The sequence below is a fragment of the Equus przewalskii genome, chromosome 26 (genome assembly GCF_037783145.1).
Source record: "Equus przewalskii isolate Varuska chromosome 26, EquPr2, whole genome shotgun sequence".
Lineage (NCBI taxonomy): Eukaryota > Metazoa > Chordata > Mammalia > Perissodactyla > Equidae > Equus > Equus przewalskii.
In genome coordinates this window covers 35,033,875-35,056,186 of record NC_091856.1, presented here as the reverse complement: position 1 = coordinate 35,056,186, position 22,312 = coordinate 35,033,875, and the positions used below count along the sequence as shown (strand labels likewise).

The window sequence follows — 22,312 nt, the reverse complement described above, 5'->3', positions numbered from 1 at the left end:
AATAATGGCTAGGCAGCATTTAGTAGCACATAATATGTGCCAGACACTGCCAGCTCTGAGGCATTTTCTGACGGGATTCACACAACAGTCCCATGAGGTTTTCAATAACTAAGACTTCTGGGTACCCACTGTGCACCAAGGACTGTTCTAGGTCGTGTTAGAGACAAAACAGAGCAAAGGAAACAGAGAGTGTGCTTTTGTGGGCATGCGGCTAGCAGCGCAGGGATGTGGGAAGTTCTCCCATTTTACAGGAAAGGAGCCTGCAGCACCGGAATCCCACTGCTGCTCTGAAGGAAGGGTACATGTGTTACCCAAAGGAAAACAGACCTTCCAGAAGGCCATCAAGTTCAAAACGTCTGGCTCCACACACTCTCCCTTCTTGAGCTGAAGAAAGAATGCCGTTATCAAATGCAAAACTTTGGTTGGCCAAACTCTGACCACGTCCCCAAAATTCACGGCGTCACGTGGAAGGTCTCCTGTGCACACTGGAAGAAGATCGTGCACAATTACCAGTCCCGGGTGGGGGGTGTTTCCTTTACATAAAATGCAGAATTATACCTTGTGTTCACAGGTTAACTTCTTTTTGATCTCATTTAATATCGTGGAGATTCTCAGTAATTTCAGGATAAAGGAGATGGTGTAGCATACTTTTGACTATGGAACCAAAAGTTAAAGTTTACTTGGCAGGTTTCTAGAGTCTTCTTTCTTTTTTCCTCTTTGGTCGCAGATTTATGCTTCCCTGGCCATAACGTGAGTCAGTATTTTATAGTGGAAATGCTAACAGAGTGGAGGAGCCCGATTCTGGTCTACAGAACCACCAGCTGTTTGTTTTATTTCTCCTTGTGGTGTCATTGGGCTGGCATTAATTACCCAGCTTTCATCCTCTGACAGTAGGAACACAGGATTTTCTTGCCATTGTTTTGACACTCACGGGTTTATAGATGTCACTTGCATCCTCTGTGGAGTGCGATTTTATTGATCAACAGCTCTGCTGGGGCCCGGGGCTGTGTGTTCCTAATACAAATGCAGTTAGGATTCCAGGGCGTCAGAGGGGAGGTCTAAACTCTGCTCAGAAAACTTATGGCATGCATCACGGCGAGGCAAGGGCTCCCAGGGCCTGGCTCAGCGCAGTGGAACCCAGTGAGTAGACCTCATCGGTCCCTCATTTCTAGATGTTTCTGGCCCTGGTTGGTTGGTTGGCTGGTTGGTGTGATGTGGGGCTTGTTAATGGCATGTATGGCCCACCTCTCTGCATGCTGAACAGCATCCCCCACATGTTCCATGGGCAGTAGATGCATGGGATGCGTCTTGTGATCCCTCCCCCTTCCTTCAGGGAGGAAAGATAGATGCCCGGAATGCAGGACAGAGTCTGATGGTCAAGCAGCTCTCAGTGGACTCTGAGCAGAGAGCCTTGGAGAGGCACGGTGACGTTGGGAGCGAGACTGGACTCGCAACCAGCAACCACGTCGCCCTTGGCAGGTGGAGCGCTGATTCAGAGCCCAGAGCCAGGGCCTGCTCCTCAGAGCCGGAAACGCCTCCCAGGAGCACCGAGCAGAGCGGCCGCAGTTCCTCGTGCTCCCGTTCCTAAGCTCTTAGTGTTACTTAGTTTTTCAGCTAACTGTCAACTGTGACAAGTACCACATATGCCAGGAGGCTGAAAAACAGCAACTGCCATTTCTCCAGCACCTCCAGTCTGCCAGGCGCTGTGCTAGCACTTCACATACATCAGTGCATCCAGTCCTGCCCTGTGCACTGTGCGCACTAGCAGCTGCGTTTCTATTTTACAGATAAGGAGGTAGTTACACAGCTGGTAAGAGGGGCTCCAGGGCTCCCCATCTGGCTCAATACCATCAGTTAATAGAATTTGAAAGAATTGTGGAAACTAAAGTAGATGATTTTAAGCTACAATCTGTAACATATTAACTACTCCCAATTTTTTTTTTAAAGATTTAATTTTTTTCCTTTTTCTCCCCAAAGCCCCCCGGTACATAGTTGTGTATTTTTAGTTGTGGGTCCTTCTAGTTGTGGCATGTGGGATACCGCCTCAGCACGGCCTGATGAGCGGTGCGATGTCCACACCCAGGATCCGAACCATCGAAACCCTGGGCCGCCGCAGCGAAGCGTGCGAACTTAACCACTTGGCCACAGGGCCGGCCTCTCCCCCAATTTTAATTATAAACATAATGACTACTGACAATGCTAGTTATAAATAAGAGTATTGGTTACAATACAAGAGCAAATGTGTGTTTTCTTGGTATGCCTCTTATTTACTGAGACTCCCTGGATCCCCTGGTATCTAGACTGGTGACTTCTCATTCTCTGGAGACGTCGTGGACCTCCTCACATTCCCCTCATTGGCACTTGGTCAGGTTGGATCTTTCCTGGAGCAGCAGTCTGGGGTCCAGTCCCTGGAAGCAGAAGAGCACGGACCTAAGTTGAGAGCGAGTTTAGGAAGCTGTGGAAGTGGTCCTGGCCTCCGGGAGGGCTGGGAGTGAACGTCCCCAGGGAACTGAGCTGCAGCGAGGAGGCTGTTTTGACTGGGAGGAAGGGGATGAGGGTGGGAGTGTGTTTTCTGAAGGAAGTGACCCAAACATACTGGAGACGGTTGGACAGAGGGGAAGGTGAGCAGTGCGTGGGCCAGCACCCACTGGGCGGGAGTGATGAGTGACTGGGTCCTGGGTCTTCCTACTGAAGGTCTTACCCGCTGTGACAGTGTGATGCCTGTTTCCCATGTGCTGGGCCCAGCCTGGCAGCCCAGGTGACTCCTGGTCGTGGCTTCCGGAGGAGCAAACTCCCCTGGGGCAGGGCCCTCTGGTCAGCCTCTGGCAAACGGATGCACACACCTAAGTGGGTCTGCAGTAGCCAGCAATCTGCTAGACTCTCCTCATTTTGATCGAACTGTGTTTTCCCAAGTCTTCTTTAATTAGAGAGCTTTCTTCAGGTCAGATTTGCAAAGCCAGTTACTCCTCTTCCCAAGAGATTGTCTTTTTAAATGAATTCCTCATGATAAGTTCTACAAACTTAAGTAGGATTCCTTCTTGAAAGTAGGTAGAGAGAAAGAACATAGTTCATCTTACTCATGTTATAATTATAATGATAAATCTGGTTGACGTTGATTGGGCCATTTCTTTAATGCCAGGCACTGCATTTGTTTTCTTGTTGTTTGTTTCTTTGTATACCTTATTTATCCCAACACCTATGAGATAGATTGTCCCCATTTTGCAGATAAGGAGAATAAGGCCCATACGGGTCGAAGTGACTAGTTGAAAGTCACACGACTGGCAGTGGCACAGGCTGATTCCAAAGTCCCTGCTTTTTACCACCACCATAAACTGACATCCTCGAGGGCTAATCTTGTTTCTGAAGAGGTGGGTCTATACCACGGACACGCTTTAAAATGTTTGAGAGGAATGGTCCCATTAGCTTAATGTTGGATTGTCCATTTCTTTCACTTGTAACCGGAGCCCACCGTGTCTGAATCTAACTAAACGGGATCCATAAAGCGAGCTCTCTGCACTGGGTCATCTCGGCACCATCCCACCCTCAGAGCTGGGGCGGGCCTGGGCCGTGTGGGGACAGATCAGACTGGTCTTCAAACTGTGTCTTCCTCCGCAGAGTGGCTTCAGGGGCACCACAGACATCCGATGTGAACTTAACTTTAAAATGCTTTCTAGCTACTTGGGAGCTAATGAAAAGCCTCCTGAACGTTCACATCTGGGCTTTACCAAATTTCGGCACCCTGGAGATCCCTGGCTAATTTTAACCTGAAGACCCAGGAGTCCAGATTTTCCTGGATCTGCATGTTTGTATAAAAAGGTCATGCACGTGTCTCTCGTTAGCAAGCATAGAACTCAACACTGTTAGTTATTAGAAAAATCCCTCCTGCACGTTCCAGCCTTGTCCGAGCATATGCATTGTTGGGTGACGCACAGAGGAAGGCCAGGCAAAAGCCAGGCTCGCCTTGCTGGGGCGGCAGAGTCCACGTGTAGGAGCAAGTTAAGGAGGCACATGTCTTGCCACATTCATGTGCTTGAGCATGGTCAGTCATGCCAGTAGGTGTTGCATGTTGTTGGAGATTAAACTCTGAAATGAAAATTCTTGCTGGTCATCTTCCAGATGGGTTGAATGTGGAAGTCGTGCTAAGAGGACGAGGCAGGCTGAGATTTTCATGTTTTCGTATAAACCAAAGGAAGTGGTACTGGAGCAACTGGATGTCCCTTTTTTTCTGTTTATCAAAATAGTCCCACTCTTCTCCCTGATTGCCTCTAGACCGCATCCATTTCCCAAACTTGATCTCGTAAGATGCTCTTCTTTTCTGGCTGATGAAATATCTTGTTTCTTTTCCTCTTTCATGTGTTGGGAAACCACATAACTTCCATTAGAATAAAAGGGGAGGCTGCCGATGAGCCTGTGATGCGTCTTGTGATGCTTGCCCTGGTTCAGACGCGGAGCCGAGTGAGTCTGATTTACGGAATCCGAGCCTTCAGCCTCAGACTGCCTCCTTGGGACTGTGGGGAATCAGCATTGGGCTTGAGGGGATGCCTGGCTGGAGCCTCCCAAGTCTGCAGTTGGAGCTGGGAGCCGGATCAGGGGCGTCCTAGGGGGAAACCTGGGGGTGGCACCCCTCTCTGGTCTTTGGAGGAGACAGGGGCAACCCATCAAAAAAGCAGAGGACCCAGAGGGCAAGAGTCTTAGCACGTGAAGTTGCTAATTGCGCTTTAAACAGTCAGGAGGGCAGAAAAGGCCAGTGTTCACACTGAACGAGACGCCTGCCCCGCGTTAGGCCGCGCTCTGCTGGGCCTCGCCAAGTTCCCTGGGCTGGCTGGCTGCTTTTCTTTCCTTTTTTTTCATCTGTGACATCTGCTCAGTGCTTGTCCCTCCTGTGATACCGTACCCCGCGCAGCTGTGCAGACCTCCGCTCTGCGCTGGTGCATGGAGTGCCCTGAGCATACGGCCTTTTTGATGTGTGATAAAACAGAACCGAGCCACGGGGGTATGACGAGCGAAGGCATCAGAATATCAATTAACCTGCTCCGAACAAAGCTGCGGCTCCAGAGTGGAGGAGACAGTTCACTGAAGTGTGGGGAAGATGGATAAGGTATTCTAATTAGGGGTTGACTGACACCTCCACAGCCAGCCACTCCTGGAAGTCAGACCCAGGAACCTCACGAGTGCCCACCATGGCAGTGGTCGGATGCTAGTTACTGATTTATGACTTCTTGCTTTGCCAAAATTTGCAGCCATTAACTTGTTCTCAGCCAAAATTGCTGTTTCCCCTTGATTGAAAGCGAGGTCCATTTTGCAACTGGGCAGCGGCGTAGAACCTCTATAAATTCAAGAACCTCTACAAAAGCCTGGGGCTTCCACCTTGAGGGTGCCCCGCACTGACAGTCCCTGGCACAGTGGAATTGGTCACTGTGCCCTTCCTTCCCAGGTGGACCAATGTGGACTGACTTGGGCTGGCCAAGGGATGAAGGGTCTCCATGGCTGCCTTCCTCACAGCGTGTGGGGCTGTGCTGCCTAGAGTGGGGTATGGGTGCTGCCTTAAGGGGTCCCTCAGGGACCTCATTTCTTAGTACCTGGGTGATCGTACCACCCACTGAGTCTGAAAGAGCAGACCTGGAGAGCTGGTGGCCTGAGATGCACTCCAGAGCCCCCCACCTTCTTTAAATTTCACATCTGCACCAAAATAACGCACCAGTGAGGCTAGGCTAATTAGGAAGATGTTCCTCATTTTGCTGCACTTTTCCTGTGTAATTGGAAGGCCCACTTTCTCCAGCGAGAAGTCTGTGAGAGCTGTTCCCCTGAATAGTTCTAAAAGCTTTGGACCACATACTGTTATCAGCTGCAAATTTATGGGCGAGATTATAATGCTTGCTCAGTAATGCAATATTAAAAGCGGAGGTCTTTCTCGGTGCCGAGCAGAGGCGGAGTTCCAATCTTTCAGCTTCAAAAAGCGACTCAGAGCAGAATTACCAGCCTTTGTCCTAGAAGAAGCAATCAGTGGGCTCCCAACCCCTCCCTGCAGATAAAGAAAAATAAGGGCGTCTGAATGTAGCTAAAGTTCAGAAAATTTTGGTTTGTCTTCCAGAACCATAAGTGAGGGAGCCCTCAGACGCCAGCCTCTTGGCTCCTGTGGTGGCGTTCGCATCTGTGGATGTCTGCGCTTTTTAAGAGCAGCAGCCCAGCGCCTGGCTGGCTATAACAAGGACTTGAGGGAGCAAAAGGCTGTTAAATTTTTTTTGCACTTTTCCTTCATTAGTTCTAGAAACCAGGGGCTCTGTGGCTCCACGTTTTTCTGTATAATTTAAGAAATTAATGAAAGCATGCCTGATTTTTCCAACACGCTTTACTCCATAAATTTGTTTAGCTTTTTTTTTTTTAACTGTCAGTTGAGGCTGTTGGAACTGAAATATTTTAATATTGAAATGTGGGCCCTTTTGATTTAAGGAAAGACATTTCTTGCCCTCCCCCACACGGTGTTCTGTAAATCAGGTGTTATGGGTTATCAGTGACCTTGAGTCTGAGTTTACCCCATCAGTCCATCCTCTGACACCAAGTTCTCATAATGACTCCGAGGGAGGGGTCTGTGGCAGGGGGGGTGGGGGTCCCTTCTGGGAGCCAGTGTCAGAAACCTCGGCTTCAACTTGTGGTTGTCTGACCTCCCTCACTGCAGAGCGGAGACCTGAAGAAGTCTGCTGGTTTATTTCACTCTTCTAAATTTCAATTTATCTAATTTACCTGGATAGCAAGTCAAAAAGCATTAACTCGTGTGGTGTGTGTGTGTAACTCTAAACTCTTGGGACCTTAGAAATTGTTTAATAACAGCGCTGAGGAACATTAAAAAAACAATTTAAGCAAACGGGAGGATAATGTGTTGACTTGATATTGTAAAAATGTCAATTCTTTGTAAATTAATCTATACATTTAATGTCATTCCAAAATCCTAGTAGAATTTCTATTTTGGAACTTGATAAAATATTTTTGCTGCTTATCTAAAAGAACAATTTTTTTTTTAAATTGAGGTTCTGATAGTTTACAACCTTGTGAAATTACAGTTGTACATTATTATATGTAAGTCATTTTATAGGTGCGCCCCTTCACCCCTTGTGCCCACCTTCCACCTCCCTTCCCCTGGTAACCACTAATCTGTTCTCTTTGTCCGTGTGTTTGTTTATCTTCCATATATAGGTGGAATCATACAGAGTTTGTCTTTATCTGGCTTATTTAACTTGACACAGTACCCTCAAGGTCCTTCCATGTTGTTGTGAATGGGACGATTTTATCATTTTTTTATGGCTGAGTAGTATTCCATTGTTGTGTGTGTGTGTGTGTATACACACCATATCTTCTTTACCCAGTCATCAGTCAATGGGCACTTAGGTTGCTTCCACGTCTTGGCTATTGTGAATAATGCTGCAATGAACATAGGGGTACATAAGTCTCTTTGAATTGCTGATTTCAAGTTCTTTGGATAGATACCCAGCAGTGGGATGGCTGGGTCATATGGTATTTCCATTTTTAATTTTTTGAGGAATCTCCATACTGTTTTCCATAGTGGCTGCACCAGTTTGCATTCCCACCAGCAGTGTATGCGGGTTCCTTTTCCTCCACAACCTCTCCAACATTTGTTAATTTTTGTCTTGGTGATTATAGCCATTCTAACAGGCATAAGGTGATATCTTAGTGTAGTTTTGATTTGCATTTCCCTGATGATCCGACATGATGAGGATCTTTTCATGTGCCTATTGGCCATCCGTATATCTTTTTTGGAGAAATGTCTGTTCATATCCCCTGCCCATTTTTTGACGGGGTTGTTTGATTTTTTGTTGTTGTGAGTTCTTTATATATTATGGAGATTAACCCTTTGTCGGATATATGATTTACAAATATTTTTTCCCAGTTGGTGGGTTATCTTTTCATTTCAATCCTGTTTTCCCTTGCCTTGTAGAACCTCTTTAGTCTGATGAAGTCACACTAGTTTATTCTAGAAGAACATATTTTTTTTTCTTATTGAGTTAATGATAGGTTACAATCTTGTGAAATTTCAGTTGTACATTAATGTTTGTCATTCGTGTTGTAGGTGCACCACCTCACCCTTTGTGCCCACCCCCCCACCCCACCTTTCCCCTGGTAGCCACTAATCTGTTCTCTTTGTCCACATTTTTAAATTCCTCATATGGAGTCATACAGAGATTATCCGTCTCTAACTGGTTTATTTCACTTAACATAATTCTCTCAAGGTCCATCCATGTTATTGCAAATGGAATGATTTTGTTCTGTTTTGCAGCTGAGTAGTATTCCATTGTATATATATACCACATCTTCTTTATCCATTCATCTGTTAGTGTGCACTTAGGTTGCTTCCACGTCTTGGCTATTGTAAACAGTGCTGCAATGAACATTGGGGTGCACGGGACTTTTGGAATTGCTGACTTCAAGCTCTTTGGATAGATACCCAGTAGTGGGATGGCTGGATCGTATGGTAGTTCTATTTTTAGTTTTTTGAGGAATCTCCATACTGTTTTCCATAGTAGCTGCACCAGTTTGCATTCCCACCAGCAGTGTATGAGGGTTCCTTTTCCTCCACAACCTCTCCAACATTTGTTACTATTAGTTTTAGATATTTTTGTCATTCTAACGGGTGTAAGGTGATATCTTAGTGTAGTTTTGATTTGCATTTCCCTGATGATCAGCGATGATGAGCATCTTTTCACGTGCCTATTGGCCATCCGTGTATCTTCTTTGGAGAAATGTCTGTTCATGTCTCCAGCCCATTTTTTGATCGGGTTGTTTGATTTTTTGTTGTAGAGTTGTGAGAATTCTTTATATATTATGGATATTAAGCCTTTGTCAGATATGTGACTTGCAAATATTTTTTCCCAGTTAGTGGGTTGTTTTTTTGTTTCAATCCTGTTTTCATTTGCCTTGAAGAAGCTCTTTAGCGTGATGAAGTCCCATTTGTTTATTCTTTCTATTGTTTCCCTTCTCTGAGAAGACATGGTGTCCGAAAAGATCCTTTTAATACTGATGTCAAAGAGTGTACTGCCTACGTTTTCTTCTAGAAGCCTTATGGTTTCAGGTCTCACCTTTGGGTCTTTGATCCATTTTGAGTTTATTTTGGTGAATGGTGAAAAAGAATGGTCAGTTTTCATTCTTTCACATGTGGCTTTCCAGTTTTCCCAGCACCATTTGTTGAAAAGACTTTCTTTTCTCCATTGTATGCCCTCAGCTCCTTTGTCAAAGATTAGCTGTCCATAGATGTGTGGTTTTATTTCTGGGCTTTCAATTCTGTTCCATTGATCTGTACACCTGTTTTTGTACCAGTACCATGCTGTTTTGATCACTGTAGCTTTGTAGTACGTTTTGAAGTCAGGGATTGTGACGCCTCCCGTTTTGTTCTTTTTTCTCAGGATTGCTTTAGCAATTCAGGGTCTTTTGTTGCCCCATATGAATTTTGGGATTCCTTGTCCTAATTCTGTAAAGAATGTCATTGGGATTCTGATTGGGATAGCGTTGAATCTGTAGATTGCTTTAGGTAGAACGGACATTTTAACTATGTTTATTCTTCCAATCCATGTACATGGAATGTCTTTCCGTCTCCTTATCTTGTCGTCCAATTCTCTCAGAAAGGACTTATAATTTTCATTTATATAGGTCCTTCACTTCCTTAGTTAAATTCACCCCGAGGTATTTTATTCTTTTTGTTGTGATTGTGAATGGTATTGTGTTCTTGAGTTCTTTTTCTGTTAGTTCGTTATTAGAATATAGAAATGCTACTGATTTATGCAAACTGATTTTATACCCTGCAACTTTGCTGTAGTTGTTGATTACTTCTAAGAGTTTTCCAATGCATTCTTTGGGGTTTTCTATATATAAGATCATGTCATCTGCAAACAGCGAGAGTTTCACTTCTTCCCTCCCTATTTGGATTCCTTTTATCCCTTTTTCTTGCCTGATTGCTGTGGCCAGGACCTCCAGTACTATGTTGAATAAGAGTGGTGATAGAGGGCATCCTTGTCTGGTTCCTATTTTCAGGGGGATGGTGCTCAGTTTTTGCCCATTGAGAATGATGTTGGCTGTGGGTTTGTCATATATGGCCTTTATTATGTTGAGGTAGTTTCCTTCTATCCCCTTTTGTTCAGAGTTTTTATCATAAATGGCCGTTAGAGCTTGTCAAATGCTTTCTCTGCATCTATTGAGATGATCCTGTGGTTTTTATTCCTCAGTTTGTTGATGTAGTGTATCATGTTGATTGATTTGTGGATGTTGAACCATCCCTGTGTCCCTGGTATGAATCCCACTTGATCATGATGTATGATCCTTTTGATGAATTGCTGTATTCTGGTTGCCAAAATTTTGTTTAGAAGTTTTACATCTATGTTCATCAGTGATATTGGCCTGTAGTTCTCTTTTTTCGTGGTGTCCTTGTCAGGCTTTGGTATCAGCATGATGTTGGCCTCAGAGAATGTGTTAGGAAGTGTTCCATCCTCCCTAATTTTTTGGAATAGCTTGAAAAGGATAGGTATTAAATCCTCTCTGAAAGTTTGGTAGAATTCCCCAGGAAAGCCATCTGGTCCTGGGGTTTTATTCTTTGGGATGCTTTTGATTGCTGTTTCAATCTCTTTCCTTGTGATTGGTCTCTTCAAATTGTCTGCTTCTTCTTGAGTGAGCTTTGGGAGATTGTAGGAGTCCAAGAATTTATCCATTTCCTCTAGGTTATCCATTCTGTTGGCATATAGTTTTTTGTAGTATTCTCTTACAATCCATTGCATTTCTGCAGAATCTGTTGTTATTTCTCCTCTTTAATTTCTGATTTTGTTTATTTGAGCTTTCTCCCTTTTTTTCTTTGTAAGTGTGGCTATGGGTTTGTCAATTTTATTTATCTTCTCAAAGAACTAGCTCTTTGTTTCATTGATCCTTTCTACCGCCTTTTTCGTTTCAATAGTATTTATTTCTGCTCTGATTTTTATTATTTCTCTCCTTCTGCTGACTTTGGGCTTCATTTGTTCTTCTTTCTCTAGTTCAGTTAGGTGTAGTTTAAGATTGCTTATTTGGGATTTTTCTTGTTTGTTAAGATGTGCCTGTATTGAGATGAATTTTCCTCTTAATACAGCTTTTGCTGTATCCCATATGAGTTGGTATGGCATGTTATCATTTTCATTTGTTTCCAGGTATTTTTTTATTTCTTTTTTAATTTCTTCAATGATCCATTGCTTGTTCAGTAGTGTATTGTTTAGTCTCCACATCTTTGTGCCTTTCTCAGCTTTTTTCTTGTAATTAATTTCTAGCCTTATAGCATTATGATCGGAGAAGATGCTTGTTATTATTTCAATTTTTTTAAATTTGTAGAGGCTTGCCTTGTTTCCCAACATATGGTCTATCCTTGAGAATGTTCCATGTGCACTTGAGAAGAATGTGTATTCAGCTCTTTCAGGGTGAAGTGATCTATATATGTCTATTAAGTCCAATTGTTTTAGTTTTTCATTTAGCTCCACTATTTCCTTGTTGATTTTCTGTCTGGATGATCTGTCCATTGATGTGAGTGGGGTGTTGAGGTCCCCTACTATTATTGTGCTGTTTTCAACATCTTCCTTTAGGTCTGTTAATAGTTGCTTTATGAACCTTGGTGCTCCTGTGTTGGGTGCATAGATATTTATAAGCATTATTTCTTCTTGATGAAGTGTCCCTTTGATCATTATATATTGTCCCTCTGTGTCTCTCTTTACCTGTCTTATTTTGAAATCCGCTTTGTCTGATATAAGAATTGCAACACCTGCTTTTTTTTGCTTGCTATTAGCTTGAAGTATTGTCCTCTACCCCTTCACTCTGAGCCTGTGTTTGTCCTTGGGGCTGAGGTGTGTTTCCTGGAGGCAACAAATTGTTGGATCTTGCTCTTTAATCCATGTTGCCACTCTGTGTCTTTCTATTGGAGAGTTCCATCCGTTCACATTGAGGGTGATTATTGATGCATGTGGACTTAATGCTGTCAATCTGTCGCTCATTATCTTGTTTTCCTGCGTTTCTCTTTCTGTGTGCTTTAGCCTACCCATTTAATACTGCAATTTCTTATGCTGGGTTTCTTAGATTTTTCCTTATTTATGTTTTGTGGCTCTGTTCTGTTTTTTAGTTTAGTAGCTACCCTGAAATTTGTATTTAGAATTTCATGTATAATATAGTCTATTCTCTGGTGGTCTCTTACTTACTTGGCCTGGACTGATTTAGTCCCTTTGCTCTTCCCCTCCTAAATTATTATTTTTATTTCTTGTTCCAACTTGTGTTATGAGTTTGTAGTTAGAGTGATAAGATCGTCTTTACTTTGGTGGTTTCCTTACCTTTATCCTAATGCTATAGTTGAATATTTGCTATCCTATTCTGGTTCTATCTATCTGTCTCCCTACTCTGTGGTTTGTGACCGCTTTCTCCCTTTTTTCTTTTTTCAGTTATGAGAGCCTTCTTGAGGATTTCTTGTAGTGGAGGACTTTTGGTTACAAATTCCCTTAACTTTTGTTTGTCTGGAAAAGATTTAATTTCTCCCTCATATCTGAAGGATATTTTTGCTGGATAGAGTATTCTTGGCTGAAGATTTTTATCTTTTAAAATTTTGAATATGTCACTCCATTCTCTCCTAGCTTGTAAGGTTTCTGTAGAGAAATCTGCTGAAAGTCTCATAGGAGTTCCTTTGTAGGTTATTTTCTTCTACCTTGCTGCCCTGAGTATTCTTTCTTTGTCTTTCATTTTTGCCATTTGTATTACTATATGCCTTGCAGTAGGTCTTTTTACATGGACAAATCTAGGAGATCTGAAAGCTTCCTCTACACACATTTCTCCCTCAATCCCTAGATTTGGGAAGTTCTCTTCTATAATTTCACTAAGCACACTTTCTGCTCCATTTTCCTTTTCCACGTTTTCAGGAATTCCTATGATCCTTAAATTCTTTGTCCTCATTGAATCCGTTATCTCTTGGAGATTTTCCTCGTTTTTTTTAACTCTTAGTTCTCTTTCTTCCTCTGTCTGGAGCCATTCAGCCTGTCTATCTTCGATTATGCTAATTTTCTCCTCTATGGTGTCTACACGGGCATTCAGGGAATCGTATTCTGTTTTATCTGGTCCATTGTGGTTTTCATCTCTAGTAATTCTGTTTGATTCTTCTTTATAATTTCAATCTCTTTTGTTAAGTAACTCCAGATCTCGTTGGGTTGTTTCTCTATCTTTCTACCTCAGTGAGTTTTTTTCATTATAGCTGTGAACTCATTTTCACTAAGTTTACCTATTTCCAAGTCCTCAGGACTTAATTCTGTGTTTTTATTGTTTTGCTTCTGGTCTGGAGCTTTTATAAATTGCTGGATGGTAGAGGAGGGGTTTTTTTGCATGATGGTAGAATTTGGTTGCAGTTACAGCCTTTCGCCACTAGATGGGGGTTGAGAGCCACGTGTTCTGAGCTCTCTGCCTTCCGGCAAGATGGCGGCGCCCAGCGCGGTTTGCCGGGGGTGGGGAGGGGCTGCTTTTATCCCTGCGATCTGGATTCAGATCTGTTCTGTTCTCTGGTCTCCTGGGGCCCTGGGTTTATGGGGTCCCCACACATAGAAGCTTTCCCGTCAGCAGGTTTCCACTGTACCGGCAGTGGGAGTCCTGGATGATCCCTGGTCATGCGGCCCCTCCCCCGCTCCTTCCTGCACCCACGGCAGTGATCCCAGTCTCTAGGGGAGGGAGTGAAGTTCTCTCCTTCCCGGTTCCAGCTTCTCCGAGGCCAGCTCCAGCCTCCGCCCTCCGTCTGTTTGGTACTGTAGGTCACTGACGTCCTGGCATTAGGTTTATTAGCTGAAATTCAGTTTTTTTCCAATCCTTTGTTGTAGTTTGGAGGGGAGAGAGTCCTGAGTCAGCTCACCCCACCATTTTGCTCCGCCCACTCTAGAAGAACATATTTTTGAAAAAAATAAGGAGCATGACCTATTAGATGTATCAATAAATTATAAAACAACATAATTCAGTTGTTGTGGGGCTGATATGAGAGTCTACAGGCAGAAGGATGCCAGAGCCAATGTGACATCAGCATTTAGACTGTGATAAAAAGTGACATTCAGAGGGGAAAGGACAGGCTGTTTCATCGATGATGTTGGGATAGTTGGTAAACCCCAAGGAAACAAACTAGATCACAGGCTCACATAATTTGCAAAATAAAATGTGGCTCTATAAATATTTAAATGTAAAGAGTAAAACCATAAGAGAACACAGTTTAAATGCAAGGATATATTTATCAGCTTTTACAGAGGAAAAGGCCTTTTTTGCATCCACACAATGCCAGAAACCAAAGAGGAAAGCCACTGATCGATTTGGCCAAAAATTTGTGTGTTAAAAACAGCCTCATATACAAAATTAAAAGGCCAAAGACAAGCTGTGGAAATTATTGACAACATAGTTTGCCTCAAAGTGTCTGTGGTAGCATTTGCCAAAATGCGTTAATATCCTTAATATGTAAAGAGTTCTTGTAAATAAATAAAAGGATAAAACCCCAAGGAGATAGTGGGTAGATAGTATGAGTGCACATGTTGAAAAAGAAAAAATTCAAATAGCCAATAAAGATTTGGAAAAAAGAACCTCATTAATGATCAAAGAAATGTAAATTCAAGCAGCAATAGTATACTCTATTTTGCTGGACAGATTTTCCCCCATGATAATGCCCGATGTTGATAAAGATGCAGGGAAACAGGTGAACTGCCATTGCATTTATAAACTGGCCCAGCAGTTTTGCAGAGTGATGTGGCAAAATGTATCAAAAGTCACAAAGGATGGTGTTAACTTTTAGAAATTTGTCTCAAGGATATTCTATGTGCATCAAGATGTAGTTATAGTGGTTTTTTTTTATAATGGCTAAAAACTGGAATGAAACTAAATGAGCAACAATGTGGGCTTTGTTAACATTCGGCAGGTCAATTCACACAGTGCCTGGCAGCTATGAAAACTTCCAGGAAAGGAGTATTTTGTGACGTGGGAAAATGTTCATGAAATTTTTGCTATATGAAAAGAATAGACTACAAAATAGTATGTACGCTGTGATGCCCATTTCTCCCCCCAGGGAAAAAGATAGCTGTGAAGACCGGAAGGAGGAATATCAAAATGTTAGTGGTGGCTAGTTTGGTTAGGTGGTGTCATCAGTGATTTGCATTATTATTTCAGCTTTTCAGTATTTTCCACAAAGTGTACAATGATTGTGTGTTACTGTCACAATTGGGCTTAAAGTGTTAATAAAAATCAATCTAAACTAATTTCCTGGCTGTACCAAGAAGGGGCTGATGCCTGAGGGGTTTCAGTCCTGTAACAAGTGTACTGCAAAACAGAAATTTGAACTCGGGTCTCTTCTTCTTCTTCTTCTTCTTCTTCTTCTTCTTTTTTTTTTTTTTGAGGAAGAGTAGCCCTGAGCTAACATCTGCCAGTCCTCCTCTCTTTGTTGAGGAAGACTGGCCCTGAGGTAACATCCATGCCCTTCTTCCTCTACTTTACACATGGGACGCCTACCACAGCATGGCTTGCCATGCGGCGTCATGTCCGTGCCCGAGATCCAAACTGGTGAACCCCTGGCCACCGAGACGCGGAACGTGGGAGCTTAACTGCTGCGCCACCGGGCCGGCCCCCGAACTCGGGTCTCTTAATGCTTCATCTGGGGCTCGTTCTTAAGAAAAGTGGGGTTTTGTTTTGACCCCAGTGGTTCCTTGTCCCAAGAACCTCATATCTGAGAAACTCTTTAGGAAATAACCCAAAATGTGGAAAAAGCCATATGCACAAAGATGTTCCTCATGGTGTTATTTATGATAGGGAAAATTGTTAGCAATTGAAATGTTCAGTCTGGGGCGGGTTAAGTAACTGGCATGCTCACTTGGGAACACTGGATAGCTATTGAAAACGGTGACAACGAAGAAGCGTGCTGATATGAAAAAATGCTGTGGTAGCTATAACATAATGGAAAAAACCAGGACATAAAATATGTATGTTATGATTATAATCACAAACATAAGATTCAGAAGGGAATTGAATAATAGGAGAGTAGATTTTAAGTAAGGATGACGCAGCTATCAGAAACATTGATTTTCACTTGTCTTAAAAGTTTCACTGTTTCTATTAAGCTATTATAGTCCTTTTGTAATAATTCTAAAAAATCTAAAAAGTAAAAATAGATGAGCACCTTTCCAAATTCTTTGCCTAGGGCTGGATTCTGGATGGCATCCCTGAAACTCGGGAGCAGGCTCTGATGATCCAGACCGTCGGGATCACCCCCAGACATGTCAGTGAGTAGCCCCCTGTGGTCCCTCCCACCAGAGGGACAGTCCCAAGACCCCACGAGTGAGCGCCCTGCTCTGTATCCCCAGCTCCCCAGTGCCCACCCTCAGCCCAGGCCCTGTCCGAGAGGGAGCTTTATGGAACTATGACCCAGCAGGAAAAAGGAGAATGGCACAAAGTTTTCATGAAGCTAAATGCATTCGGGGATTGTTCTTAGAAAAGTGGTGTTTTGTTTTGACCCTGGTGGTTCTTTGTTCTAGGAACCCCAAATCAGAAACTCTTTTTAGGAAATAATCCAAAATGTGACAAAAGCATTATGTACAATGATGTTCCTTATGGTGTTATTTATGATAGCGGGAATTGTTAGCAGTCAGAATGTACAAGTGTGAACTGTCCTGTGTCCTGAGATTGTGTCCTTTGGGTTTTGGTGCTGAGAAGACATTTCTTTCAAGGGATTTTGGGGGATGGGAGATGGTGGTTGTTTTAATGTCATTATATAGCAAAAGAAACATAAATTATTGGTTCACGAGATTCAAATGTCTGGGATCCCCTGCCCAGAATGCCTGGTTTTGCCCTTTTCTTCTCTACCCAGTTGTGCTGAGTGCTCCAGACACGGTCCTGATTGAGAGAAACTTGGGGAAGAGAATCGACCCTCAAACTGGAGGTACGGCTATCTCCACCGCCTGTCCCCCTACTGCCTGTTTACTGAGCCCTTGGCTTCCTCTGCTCTGAGCACCTGCAGCGAGCGGGGCATGTGAGAGGCCACACAGGCAAGCGCAGGCTCAGATGTCACAGGCTGAGCTCTCTTTGTCTTGAGCTGGGTCTCGAAGACCAGGCGGTCCAGCAGGGGGCCTGGGGGCCCTTGACCTCTGGGCTCTGGCTTTGGTGGCAGAGAGACCTGGATTTGGGAACCCTGCCTTTGCCCCTTTCCAGCTGTGCAACGTGGGATGAGTTCCCCAACATCTCCAAGACTCGGTTTTCTCCTCTGTACATGGGAGGAAAATATGGAGGCCTACCTTATGATCGCATCGCTATGAGGATGAAACCTGAGTCTGCACATGGGTCCTATCAGAGTGCCCGGCTCAGACCTTCACGGCTGCCCTTCCTGCCGTGCTGAGTAGCCTCATCATTTTGTTATTGTTAACAGTAACGGAAGAGCAGGCCCGGAGCAGAGTGCAGCCTGCACTGGTGGGCTGGGCAAAGGCCGCAGGATTCGTAGGCTCTCGCCTCCAGGACAGCAAGCCCCCAGCCAGATGCAGCAGTGTCCTTGGCGGCCACTGGGCGGGTGACTCTAACTGCATCCCTCTCTCCCTGCAGAGATTTATCACACCACCTTTGACTGGCCCTCTGAATCTGAAATCCAGGACCGACTGATAGTGCCGGTGGGCATCTCAGAGCTGGAGACGGCTGGGAAATTGCTGGAGTATCACAGGAACATTGTCAGGATCTTCCCCTCGTACCCCAAAATCCTGAAAGTCATCAGTGCCGACCAGCCGTGTGTGGACGTCTTCTACCAGGGTAAACACGAACGGGCAGCGTGTTCACCATGTGCCTCGCCCCCCCTCACCCCATGTCAGTTCCTCTGCCAGCAGCCAGCGTCCAGGATGTGCCTGGGACCCTGGAGTCCAGTCGTGGACCGCCCAGCTCCCCTGCCAGAAATGAGTGCAGGGTCCCTGAGACCGCCCCGCTTGGGGACCATGGGCTAATGTTCTCCGCCCTGGTGTGGTCCGCAGATTTGACAGTGAGGGTGGGCGAGGGGAGGCGAGGGGCGGGGTGGCAGGGGCACGGGAGTGAGAAGTTTTGCCCTGACAGTGAGGGAGGAGGAAGAGAAAATTTATAAAAATTATAACAAACAAACATACAAACAAACCCCATCACCACCACAAAAAATGAAAAAAGCAACACAACTCAGGTGTTGCGAGTCCATGTGGAGCAGGGATAAGCAGCCGCGCGCCTGCCAATGTAGTGGCGTCAGGAGCAATAACGCGGGTTCACGGCAGCTTCCTAGAAACCGCTGAAGCAGGTGCGTGCGCAGAGGCAGGGGTGATGATTAAGCCCGAGACTTTGGAACCAGGTGACCTGTGTTCAAATCGCAGCCCCACCCTACGTCAGCTGTGCGGTCTTAGGCAACCATCCTAACCCCTCTGAACCTCAGTTTGTCATCCCTAAGATGGGAACAAAAATCCTGCCTTCCTCACAGGCTTAGGTGAGGGTTACAGAGATTCTGCAAGTCCTGTGTGCACAGCTCTGAGCCCAGAGGCAGGTGCAGAGAAACGGCTCAATGAGCGTCAGACATTATTGCTCTCATCATGATTCCATATCGTGTCCAAAAGGGCCACAGAAAGTTAGCATAGTTCTATCCCAAAGCAGCTGAATTACAATTTTTTCAAGTCTTGCTGAGCTTCAGTTCTTTCCAAAGCTAGGTTTCCCCTTTCATGCAGTGCCAGATAAATGACAATAAAATACCACCACAGATATTTAAGACACTGTACAGTTTGCAATGGCCTTTCTTTGTATTCTCTCCAATCTCTTCAAGAAAAGTTTTGTTTTGCTGGGGAGGTGGTTCTGAGCTCCCTGCACTGGCCCTCCCACCAGCCTCGCCTGCTAGTGGGCTCATCGCTTTGTGTTACTGAAAGCCCGGAAACGGCACGGCCTCGCTCTCTGAAGGGGTCAGTCAGCCGCCGCGGGGATGTCTAGAAACTGATGCTACTTTAACAAACGCCAGGCTTTGGGGGGGTTACAGTTTTCCAGTGAGTCTGCATCTCGGAAGGGTCTAGGAGCAGACACTGCACTCTGAAGATAAACAACCACAATGTTTATCTTATGCCGTGATGCTGAATTTACACATTAATTACTTCCAAATTACTTAATTAAATTTAAAAGTTCATATGATTGTTCATAAAGAATTCATGCCTGGAATTGTAAATAAAAATATGAGTGTCTGAATATTAATTATTATTAATTAATAATGCAGAGAGATAAATTGAAAATTGGAATGCAAAATTCTCTCTGTGTTGTTTTTTAAATCTCTCTGCAGTGTATCCAGCAACCACATATTTTTAAAAAGAATAATTAGATGTTGAGACTGTCTGGGGGATCATTACTTCTAATTAACTTAGTTATTTACTGTAAATTAGGCATCATTTGTAAGCAGGCTGCTTTGCCTGTAGTATTTGTGCTCCTCAGATGTGTCAGATCACGGAAGTTCTGAGGATAGAGAGAACCTTGCTTGAATCGCTTACTCCGGGTTATCCTCACTGACGGAAAAGGTTACCCAAAGCAGTGGGTTTGGGAGAGTTACCCCAGCCCTGCCAGCTCTCTGTAAAATGGGAACAAGAATGACATCCCTCATGAGATTGTTGCACTGATCAAATAAGATAATGCCTATAGGGTGTTTAGCTTAGTGGTTAATACGTGCTAGCGATGATGGTGACAATGATTATCACAACCTTGAAGTCTGTGGATTCGCTTACTATGCCTTTAGTTCTAAACTGAGGAGGATTGTAGCGTCTCCAATGATCCTTCCAATTAAACAGTCCTACAAAAATTCGAGAGTTCAAAATCTGCACGATAAACGTATCCCAGTGGTTCTCAATTTTGTCTTCCTCCCCGGGAGCATTTGGCAATGTCTGGAGACATTTGTGGTTGTCACAACTTGGGAGTGTGCTACTAGTACCTGGTGGGTAGATGCCAAGGAAGTGCCTCAAACTGCCAAAGTGCAAGGTTGGCAAACCCTGCTGCGCCTGTCAACAGTCTCTGCGTGGTCCGGTTCCTGAAGGCAGCAGTTGGCTCAGCCCACAGCCCAGGGCAGAATCCATCTGAAGGCGGGAAGCCGTCACAGGGCTACCTTGCAGGGTGGTCTGGGTTCTTGGCAGGAGGCGGGGCTGAGGAGGGAGACCTTGTTTTGATGCAGGTGGCTGGGGGTCTGGGCCTCAGCCTGTGGGCAGCTTCCCTTGTGTGGTGCTGATGGGCTGCCCTTTCATGGACCCCGCAGTCAGCTCTCACACTTCCTCCTGTGTGCTCGGGTTGAGGGGTGGCCTGGTTTGATGTTCAGTAGCTTTTGGCACCCCGTGCCCCCCATGGTGTGGTCGCCTCAGTGTTAGAGAAGCTCGCTCCTGTCTCCCCACTTCTTTGTTCATCAAATGCCAGGGGTGCACCATGGGCCAGGCAGGGCGGCTACATTCACGCACTCCGGGGACCTGTTTGATCACTGCCTCTTTGGAGATTCGAAACAAAGTTGGTGTCACCGGAACACCACTGCAAATTATTCTCTGCCAACTCCTGAGTCCTTTGGAAGTCCTGGTGTGCCAGGCCCCCATGTGGCCTGATGCGTTTATCAAAGCCTGTGTCTGACACTAGGGGACTGACCTGGTCCCGGGGCTTCAGGTTAGGGGCTCAGCCCTCAATTTGGAAACATCTCAACCCAGTAGTGTGTGTCCTGTGTCCTGGGACCAGCCCCCCAACAACACGCCCAGGCCCCCTTCAACCAGGAGGGACACACGGATGCCATGCCCGCTGTGTTGTAGAGGCATTCCAGGGCGGTGCTCAGAGGCCGCTTCTGTGGACTCATTGCCCTCTCTTCACCTTGGTGTCCAGGCCTGAAGCATCATTCCTTCCCCCGCAGCTTCACCCTGTGGCTGCTCTGCAGGTGCACAGAGGGTTTCCATGGGGCTATAAAGGAGAGAAATAATTACTGCCCCCAAAAGTGCCCCAGCAGAGGCATTGTAAGCTGGTTTCCCTTTCTTTAGGACCTGACTTTGTTATCCTCACATCCTCTCTTTCCAGCTCTGACCTACGTCCAAACCAACCATCGATCTAATGCCCCATTCACCCCGAGGGTGCTGCTTTGCGGGCCCATGGGCAGTGGGAAAAGTCTGCAGGCTGCCCTCCTGGCCCAGAAATACAGCCTCGTCAACGGTGAGTGCCCCGGCAGCCACCCTGCTTCAGAGCCTTCCCCTCCCTCCTGCCCTCCCAAGCTTTCCCGTTTTATGGGGGTGGTGCGAAGGAGGCCGGTATCACTTCTCTTTCTTGCTCTCTGCTCTGAACAATTTCCAGTTAGTCCATCTTTGCAGGGATAAGGACTTTTCCTCCCAAAGAATATTGCCATGAAAACATTAACCGGTAAAAACATGTCCACAGCCCAAAGAGCCGGAGCAGTTTCTAGTCGTCATTTTTTACATCCTTTGGAGCAGTGGTTTTTCTGTGCTGTGCACCAGAGGTGCTTCCATCCAGCCCCCGCAGTCTCCCGCGAAGCTGCAGCTCTTGCATAATATGGGTCTGCTGTTTATTTATTTTCTCCGATCTCGTTTGGCTCCGGAACCCAGGTCAGCGTGTTTACAGGCAAACAATTTCTGAACCAGAGGAAGACTTCTCACTTGGCACAGTTTCAATGAATATTTTACCAGGAGGAAAGCAAATACTGAAATCAATTCTCCAGGTCTTTCGCGGGGTGGTCCCAGGCGGTCTTAGCTGCCAGCCTGCCTTCAGGAGGAGAAAGGACTGGAAAGGAGGAAGAAACTGTAGCAGACACACAGTGCTGCTGGAGGGAGTTACAGGCACTGCCCCACCCCCAATATTCCATAAGCCGGAGTAACCTCTACTTTATTAACCAAGAAAACATGAGACCTGCACCCAAAATATGTAAATATGCATGTATATATGCCCCCGATTACACGTCCATGCCATGCAAATATGTGTGTATCCGCACACACACACATACACACAAATATATATGTATATATATATATATATATATATATTTACACCACCCCAGAAGGATGAAGGTTTGAATAAAAATGCTTTTCAATTAGTTCTCCTCCAACTTAAAATTCCAAAGCCGCTGAGACTAGCCAGGAATCAGTGATAAAAATCATATCCACTAAATGAAGATAGAGAACCAAGCAATTATTCTGATTTGTATGGGAAAATACTAATAATAGTATTGGTATTTTAATAAAAATACTAAACAGTGGTATTCTGATTTGATTAGTATGGAAAATAGTGTGGACACTTTGGGATAAAAAATTATGTTGCCTGT

General features: G+C 44.9%; 1 protein-coding gene across 6 annotated transcripts in view; it reads left to right on the top strand.

Annotated features, from left to right (window-relative positions):
- Positions 1-22,312, top strand: part of AK8 (adenylate kinase 8) — a 132,221-nt gene that overhangs the window by 33,830 nt on the left and 76,079 nt on the right. For all 6 annotated transcript variants that reach the window (XM_008524358.2, XM_070595427.1, XM_070595430.1 and 3 more), the window contains 4 exons: positions 16,202-16,283; positions 16,868-16,939; positions 17,593-17,793; positions 21,061-21,192. In XM_008524358.2, coding sequence (XP_008522580.1) covers positions 16,202-16,283; positions 16,868-16,939; positions 17,593-17,793; positions 21,061-21,192 — 487 coding nt within the window. The remainder of the gene's footprint in view (positions 1-16,201; positions 16,284-16,867; positions 16,940-17,592; positions 17,794-21,060; positions 21,193-22,312) is intronic.